General features: G+C 40.4%; 1 protein-coding gene across 1 annotated transcript; it reads left to right on the top strand.

Moving 5' to 3' along the window:
* The first annotated feature begins 5,978 nt into the window (after positions 1-5,978).
* Positions 5,979-9,200, top strand: LOC119045564 (olfactory receptor 13-like). The gene is made up of 2 exons (XM_053656625.1): positions 5,979-6,004; positions 8,276-9,200. The coding sequence occupies exon 2, from the start codon at positions 8,280-8,282 to the stop codon at positions 9,198-9,200; it is 921 nt and encodes a 306-aa protein (XP_053512600.1). The 5' UTR covers positions 5,979-6,004; positions 8,276-8,279.
* The last annotated feature ends 100 nt before the right edge of the window (positions 9,201-9,300 follow it).

The following is a 9,300-nucleotide window of genomic DNA, read 5'->3' as shown; positions in this document are numbered from 1 at the left end:
ACTTTGGTGCATAATAGCAGGAATGAACACTGCAATTTAGTTTTGATCCAGTAATTCCCATTTAAAGAATTTATCCAAGGAAATAAGTATGTGAGCAAAGATTCCTCCCAGTATTGTTAGTTTGTAGTAGCTAAATTTTGAAAAAACTCAAGATTTCCAATACTATAAAACAGGTAAGATACATATGTATATGGAACATGCAAATTAAATAGTATCTTCATCAAAGTCAGGTTTGTTGTGGATTTACTGGCTTGCAATATATTTACATTTCATATTAAATGAAAAAAGTTGTTGCAACTCACTGGGTTGAAATGGTATTCATGCCTTTTTGAGACATTACTTAGTGACCTTTATGTCCTAATTGATTTTGAAAAATTCCATAGTTTGAAGATCTTTCTTTAAGCATTGACACTTAATAGAATTGCCATTTGTAATGAAAAAATTGAATCTTTAAATTGTATTGTTGTGTTGGTTTTTTCTTCTAAAACAAACTCATGTCTTTATATAAAAAAATAAATGAAAAAAGTAAGATTACTAATGCCATATGTATAATATGGGATTGTTGACAGAAAACTCACAGTTATGATAAGAAAAAAATTTCTTCTATGTGCTTATCTGAATTTTCAAATCCAACTATGATGAATTGTCTCCATGACAAATATACATATATAATGTATTGTCTATATAATAGATATAAAAATTTTGAACATTATAGCTTAAAGTGGAAAATCTGTGAAATAACTAGAGGTTTATAAATCTGAGCATGTACAGACAAGAAAATACTATGGACTAGAATAAGGGAGAATATAAGAAAATTAGAATGGAGGCATGCATTAAAGAAGAAGACAAGACATTTGGAAAAGGGAGGTGATAAGTGTCCCATGAAATAACACAAAACTGGAAACTGGAACCGGAGGTAGGGGCAAGGGTAAGGAACATGCGTCACAGGAATAACACATTTTTTGTGGGCAGGTGCAGAGACGTGAACTTGCATCCTTATCGTGCAGCTCTGTTTGCATCACGTACTCATTCATGAAGGGAAATAGCAGGTATTTGACTCCCTCCCCAGGTAGGTTACTTATGGGGTTTCTAGAATAGAAACAATGGTAATACAGCAGAGTGGTCGTCCTGAAAATCATGTTAGGAGAAAACTATTGGACGGAATATTTAAAAAACCAAAGGTCTGAAATGTATAACTGAGCGTGAAAGAGAGTAAGTAAAATTCTCAAAGGATAAAAATAAGGCAGAATCAGCAACTGAATGGGGAGATCTGAAGCCAGCACTGGCTTAAAGTCACTTTCAGTCCCTAAGGTAACAGGTTGAATTGATGGCAATGGCCTATGAGACCAGCCTTCCCTTCTGTGAGGCAGGAATTAGAGTACAGGTGCCTCCATGGAACTGGGTCCTCCCTGTAGTACCATGAGGGATACAGCAATAATAATAATTTCTGACTGCTGAAGTGGGAACTACAGAGGTCAGAGGTCAATGAGCAGTATCTGAGAAGGGCTGAAAAAAGAACTGTCAATTCAAAAGTTTACATACAGGAAAATATGCTTCTAAAATTAAGATGAAATGAACATGTTTTCAAACAGAAACACAAGTCAAAAAAAAAACAAGCAAACCAACTAAACCCAGGTTTTCTTTGCCAACAGGGCCGCATACAAAAGACATTAAAGGATGTGTCTTTTTCCAGCTAAAGCAACAATTCCTGTTGGTAATGGGTAATGAATAAATATTTTTTCTGAGTCTTGAGAATTCTACTTTATCATTGGTTTTCTGAAATGTCATTATATTATTGCAGGATCGTGATGTTGTATATAAATGTGTCCTACTTGTGATTTTCTGAGATTTCTCTTCTCATGGGAGCATATCCTTCATCACGGTTGGGAAATTCTCAGAAATAACATCCTCAAAAGTTGTTTTTTCCCCATTTAATTTTCTTTTCTTCTTGAGTATATGTTAGTACACTTTTTATCACTTTGAAAGACATCTTTCTGACTCAACTCTAGTTTTTCGTTTTGTGCCTGTATTTGATACTTTAATATTAATTTTCACTTGAGTTCCTTGGTCCTGCTGTCTGTTGGGCATAGCCATGTGTTGTATTTGATGTTTTCTTAATTGAAGTCATTATATATTGCTGCTTCAAAATGAATAATTGTTGTGTTTTAGATTCTATACTTCATTGAAATATTTTATTTTTCATTCTTTATAACTTTGTTTTTCTTTTTGACATAAATTACAGTTATTTATATACTTTTTTTTACTGGTGTTACTGGATCTAATCAGAGGTTTTCCTGGATTACTAGTCACTGTGGCCATCCATCCAGACTGAAGACATCCAGGTGACTAGCATCTGTAGGCCAACTGGTCAACTTTCCCTGAACTTTTGTCTTTGTGGGACCTCGGTGCTTGGTGCTGCTGTCCTCCATGTGCATCTCCTTTGCCATCCTGAAGATCCAGTCTAGGGAGGGCCGCAGGAAGGCCTTCTGCACCTGCTCCTCCCACCTCTGCATGGATGGGGTCTGCTTTCGCAGTGCCATTGTCATGTGTATGGCCCCCAAATCTCTTGTCCAATGAGCAACAGGACATCAGTTCCTGCTTTTACAGCCTTTTCAAACCAATTCTGACCCACTGATCTGCAGTCTGAGGAATGCAGAGGTCAGAAGTGCCCTGTGAAGAGCACTGTAGGCAGAGAGTCACTTCTAATTGAAATGACATGTGAATCCCCATCCTATGTCATAGAATTTGGGAAGAATGAAAAAGCTGCAGTATAAGGAAGTGGTCCTGCAAACGCACAGGGCTGCTTGTCCACTGTCCCAGATTGTACTTTCCACTTAAAGGCCATCTCAGGGATCTCTAGTGGCAATGCAGAGATATTTCACATGAAAATTATGGAGCTGTACTGGGGAGTGAGCTAACAGGCTGAGGGAAGGAACAAAATTAATACAGGGTATGTAGGAGAAAGGGGAGGAGAAACCTGCAAACAGTGTGGGAGCTGAGCTCCCTGTTTACTACCTTGGGTAAAAACTGCTGAACCAGTAGCTAGCAAAGGGCAGAGCTGGGAATTGGGTCTCAGAGAAACAATTTGGGCCATATATGGTGCCCAGAAACTTTGGGCATTGAGCTGTAAATTATGTAGATGTACAGACTGTTTACATGTTCTCAAGTGTCTTTCACCAGCACATTCACCCTGGTTAGTCCAAATCTGTGTCATTTCCCTCATGAGAAAGCTTATTCTGACACAGGACATTTTACTAGACACTTCAGGTGACTAGTCGAGTGTGGCTGGCTCTTCTGCCTTGGTGTCAGATTGACTTTTACTGATTCCTTCTACTTTTCAAGCACCAGTGGTTGGGGATGTGTTCCATAGACTTTAGGTTGCCTCTGAGGTAGTTACCATAAAGTGTACCTTCTAACGCATTATGAGGTGAGGTTGGCCACTTGCTACCAAAATTGTTCTCAATCTCACACTGAGAGTGAACAGGAGACTTAATCAGAAGAGTAGGTGTGTGGTCTTCACTTGGGGAGTAATGATTACTTAGTGCAACTCTCTTTTTCACCACTAAAGTTATCTTTAATATGAAAGTTGTAAACAAATATTTAACAAAATGATAAATTAATTATACCACTTTAACTGTGAGCTATTTATACAGTCATTAAAATGATGACTGTATAGATTTTATATATATATATATATAGGAAAGAGTTATAAAATTTAAAGGGAAAATGTGAGCCAATAATTGCAAATGTTATGTAAGTGCAATTATGGTACACATATATGCAGTAAAGAACAAAATCTATGACATACGGTAGTATAGTATTGGTTGTAGGGTGGTAGGATGATGACTGTTTATAACTTAAAAATTGTGCTTTGTGCTGTAGAAAGGTTTAGAGATGTCAGATCACTATTTTTACACCTGAAATAATCTAACCAGTATGAGCTTGTACACCAACTATGCTTAAATTAAGATATACATGAAATTTTTTTTAAATGGAAGTAAATTTAGCTACTAAAGTTTGTCAGTTATAAAAAACCTTAAATTTTATCTCTACCTTTATTATAAATACTATAGCATAAAAGATCATTTTGAAAAGCCACCCAACTCTTACTTACCTCTGTGGGCAGCAGAGCTCACTGAATATGAAGATCAGATGGGCTCTTATCAGAACAGCTACCTTATTTGTCAACTCCTCACCCAGTGCTGTGCACTACACATGGATAGCACTTAACATGCAATGTCTCATCTGACCATCTTAAACCAGTCTAGGAAGAATGTCCCATTATCAGTCCGTTTTATGAGTGCACATACCAGAAACTAGAAACATCCAACTTTTACTGGGTTGCTGTCACTGCTGAGACCTCCTTTCCTCTGGTCGTCCACCATTAGGGAGCAGCACCCATTCTCCTCTGTGTCTGTGCTGTCAGTGTGGTGTAGACTGGATTTCAGAGGGAGGGCCTGTGGCTCACAGTACTGCCTGTGATTAGCTAGCACATTCCCTTCAAGGTAAGGAATCAGCAAAACTCTTTGTGCATGCCATCTAAACTTTACTTTCCTGTTAGTGTTTTTTAAGTAATCCTTGTATCTGTCCCTTAATGAACTCTCAGTATGAGTGGTGTGGAGGTTGTTCTTCATTGATAAGCTTGAGACTCCAGCATCTGGTGTCCATTTTACAACTTTTCTTAACCAAATTGGGACATTTGGACTATTGATTTTCATTTTTAATCCTCATGAAAGGACATGCTTATTGAATTTTTAGAGAAGGGTGACAGGAGGGAAAGAAGCACAGAAGCATGTATGTGTGTCAACTGGGACCAAACCCTCAACCTAAATACAATATGGGCCCTGACCAGGAGCCAAATGCAGGACATTTCAGTTTATAGAATGATGCTATAACCTAGTGAACTATACCAGCCAGGGCAGATTACTGCTTTCAGTGGCTTCCAATTGCTTTTGTTGTGTAGGTAGGGAGCTCTAAAGCAGACTGGGAGCCTGGAGCAAGGAAAAGGACCTTGATCCTTCCTGTCTGCCTGCCTCTCTTGTCAGCCTTGCCCAACAGCTCTTGGCAGTGGCAGTGAAGGCCCCCTTCCCAGCCTTAGTTACTCAGCTTCCCAGAGCCAGCCTCCTCATTCCCTGCTAGGGCCACAGTACTACTGGGGCACCCATTCTCTTCACAAGGTTGAGCCTGAACCCCAACTCCTCTGACTTTCTGGATTCTGATCACCAAGCCTCTGCTCTGTGCCCCTGAGCCCTAGGGATGGCAGCTTCATGAAGTTTTGCCTATTCATCTGAGAGCTCTATATTTGCTGTTGTAGTTCCCCAGGATGCTTGTAACCATTGTGGTGTATGAAATTCTCTCTACTGTCATACCACAGCAGCACGGTTTCTGTTCTATATTGGGTTGCCATGTCGTTCAAAAAGAAAAAAACAGAGGATACATGTTCTGGTCAGGTATGAGATAAAACTTAGCCAAGACTAGAGGTTGGGAAAAACCTATGGGCCCAGCTGCCCTGTGTACCACCTACTGTATTTTGAGGGTTAGGAGGTGGTGAAATTGAGTTCTTGAGCCATAGTGAATGCAGAGTGTGGTCATGTAATGTGTGATGGAGTCCCATAAATCATTCTAGAACTTCTAAATGAGCAAACATGTACGCCACAGTCAGTGAAGGAACCATAACGCCACCATCTTTCCACAAGTGTCCCTGTGGAGAACACCAAGTATTAGTCCCTGGAGAGCCCCTTTCCCCTGGAAGGAAGCTGATGGCAGTGTGCCTGCTGGGTCTTTATCCCTCCCTACACCAAACACTCAGAAGTATATTGAGAGGTGGTGGAGTGGAGCAGAGAATAAATCATCTCTTCTTGTTCAGGCACCTTTCCTCCTAAGAGATCCTTATGAGACAGAAATTTGCACACTAACTCACAGGTAGTATTCTCTTCATTAATGTGTTTTTGCTCAACACAAGTCACATTCTACTGGTCTTCTCATGTGTAGCTGTAAGTTTGTGGTAAGTTTCATATGTTGTCCAGTCTTTGTTCACTATTCAATTTTAGAGAGGCTGTGATGAAAAATGAGAGCACAGAATAGAATTGTTATTGTCTGTCAGTGCTAGGTGTTTGCTATGCATAGACTTAGCAAACAGGATTATTTAAATCACCATCTCATTTAGAGACACCTAAGGTTGATCATTTAGTGTAAAATTCCTTGTTTAAATGATAAGATATATTAGCTGTTTGATTTTCCTGAAAGTGTTTCCATTGTACCATAAAATTCAGTTATGTTTTCATGAAATAATGGACCAAACTGACCATAATAGGAGTTTATTACAAAAGAGTGTCCTGAAGATTTTATTTTTAAAAGTGAAAATCCACTTGATGATTTATTTGAATAAGGTAATTATCATTTTTGAGTCCTTTTGAAAGACCTGTCACTCCAAGCAGGTTTTATACACCAGCAGATACGAGTTGTCTTGTATGTCCTCAGCCAAGACATGTGAACAGACATGGAATATGTTTGGGAAATGCCTGTGGATTTTTGTTGTGTTTTTTTTTAGCTATATGCACCAGATAGGAGGATGATGAGATGACAGTCACTGGTCCTTCTGCTTTAGTTAATTGTGTCCTTCATCATAGGACATTTTAGAGATAGCACTGCCCTCTTCATTCACTGTAAAGGTGGCAATAAAGCAGAAACAAAAACAGCTAACAGTTTTGTATACATTTAGGGCCAATGAGTACTATAGTTGGAAGATACCTGAGCATTTTCCTAGCTTGCCTTCTTCTATAACATGGGAATCCAAAACTCTCAGTTAAAGCATTCCCTTACACAAACCTTGGTCCTACAAAAACAACCAGCTTTTTTGGTTTTTCACAAAGGTGATTCTACCAGTTATGGCATTATTTCTTGGAGTAAGACAAAATCATCTCCCAATGTTTGTGCTGTGAATTCTGATTCTTCTTTTCAAGCAGGGTGAAACCTTCACACTTTTGCTTCTAACACCTTGCAAATATTAACTTATTAGGAAATTTGAATGAAAATTATGAATTTTTGTGAGATTCTTATTGTAGTGAAATTCAGAAGGGTGCTGGACTGAGAAGTATATGGAGTCAGAGTGACAAGGAAACAGAAGCAGTGGTTTAGTAGTTGCAAGTCAAACCTTGGAATTCCCACCCTGGGACAAGTCCTTTTCTAAAGATTGATAAACCACAGAAATTAAAAATTCATGATGAATAATGTTTTCATATTAGAGTTAAGCTGTAAGATATGTTAAAAGTTCTAAGGATATGAGTGTATAGTTATAGCTTTAGCTCTAGCCTTGGATATTGATCAGTAGTTTTAAATCTCAGACCATGACCCCTCAAGAAATCATTCAACCAGCATTTTACTAGTGAAGTGCAGTAGAAAATAATATCAAAATAGCAAGTACCATGAAAAATTGCACATAATAATTGTTGAAGTGTATGTGTGTGCAAGATATGTGTATGTAACTATATACATACCATACACTTTATCCACACATACAGGCATATAGTATGAATATTCATATAGGGATAAGTGTGGCATGGGTAATATGTCACCATGAAACAGCTTGATGAGAGTAGAACATCTGTGGGTACAAAAGGGAAAAAACAATGTTCTCTCCCTTAAATCCAGCTAAAGTGGGGGCAGTCTGCCTGCCATTCTCTCAACTCAATTCAAGATGATGCTACCAGTAAAAATTACAAGGCATCTAATGAAGGCACAAATAGTGCTGGCTCCATGGCTTAGCTGGTTAAAGCGCCTGTCTAGTAATGAAGGCACAAATCTGTGAGATCCCCTGATAGGAGGACTTCCCACAGGCTCCTCATCCTCCTTCCCACACTTGTGTGTGGGTACAGGGCCAGGCCCACAACCCCATCCACATGATGTCCGTGTGTGCACTGGGAGTCGGGACTCCTACCAGGCAGGACCCCAAAGCAGTCCTGCTGATTGAGAAGAATGTCCACTGTTAGGGGGGCGGTAGGTGTGTTATCATGTTAGGAACTGTGGTGGAAGTTTGGAAATAAAGGTAAGATTCACTGAACAGTGTAATATAACACTGGCATTTAATTTATAAGGTGAAAAAATTTTTTCTGCATCATTTGCTGTGTATAGGATTTACTTAGTAGCTGACAAATAGCACAGAAGTGTCACTGAGGATGTTTTCTGAGGGGGGAAACGGTGACACACAGGTCTACCATGTTAAACATGTCCCTCAGGCACTCAGAGGTGCTGAGCTCTCTCTCTTGTTTTCTCCCAGGAAAATGGGAGGCAACCAGACTTCTGTCACAGAGTTCCTCCTAGTGGGATTCCCACTCAGCCCAAGAATGCAGGTGCTCCTGTTTGGGCTCTTCTCCATGTTCTATGCCTTCACCCTGCTGGGCAATGGGGTCATCCTGGGGCTCATCACACTCGACTCCCGACTGCATACACCCATGTACTTCTTTCTGTCCCTCCTGGCCACTGTGGACATAGCCTATGCCTGCAACACAGTGCCCCAGATGCTGGTCAACCTCCTGAGCCCAGCCCAGCCCATCTCCTTTGCTGGATGCATGACACAGACCTTTCTCTTCATGGTTTTTGCTCACACTGAATGTATCCTGCTGATGATGATGTCCTACGACAGGTACGTGGCCATCTGCCTGCCCCTTCGGTATTCTACCATCATGAGCTGGAGAGTCTCCATCACCCTGGCAGTGACTTCCTGGATTTTTGGAATCCTCCTGTCCCTAGTAGATATGGTGTTCCTGTTACTGTTGCCCTTCTGTGGGCCCCAGAAAGTGAATCACTTTTTCTGTGAAATTGTAGCTGTTCTCAAACTCGCCTGTGCAGATACACACTTTGAAAAGTTTGTTGTTTTGGCTGTGGCAGCATCGGTGCTAGTGGGACCACTGTCTGCAATTGTGGTCTCCTATGCTCACATTGTGTGGACGGCCCTGAAGATCCAGTCAGTGGAGGGGCGCCGGAAAGCTTTCTCCACCTGCTCTTCCCACCTCTGCGTGGTGGGGCTCTTTTATGGCACAGCCATTATCATGTATGTTGGACCCCAACATGGGGATCCCCAGGAGCGGAATAAATACCTCCTCCTGTTTCACAGTGTTTTCAATCCCATGCTGAATCCCCTGATCTACAGTCTGAGGAATAGAGAAGTCAAAGCTGCTCTAAGGAGGAGGCTGAAAAGGTGAGACCCCTGTGAGAGCCTCACAGTCAAAAAGTAACTGAGCTTACAAGGACCCGAGAAGTCGTCTCCCACAAGACATACACAGGATACATAGGGATATTCTT

This window comes from Artibeus jamaicensis, unplaced genomic scaffold (genome assembly GCF_021234435.1).
Source record: "Artibeus jamaicensis isolate MK-2021 breed Jamaican fruit bat unplaced genomic scaffold, CSHL_Jam_final scaffold_2172, whole genome shotgun sequence".
NCBI lineage: Eukaryota > Metazoa > Chordata > Mammalia > Chiroptera > Phyllostomidae > Artibeus > Artibeus jamaicensis.
This window is presented reverse-complemented; position numbering and strand designations above follow the sequence as displayed.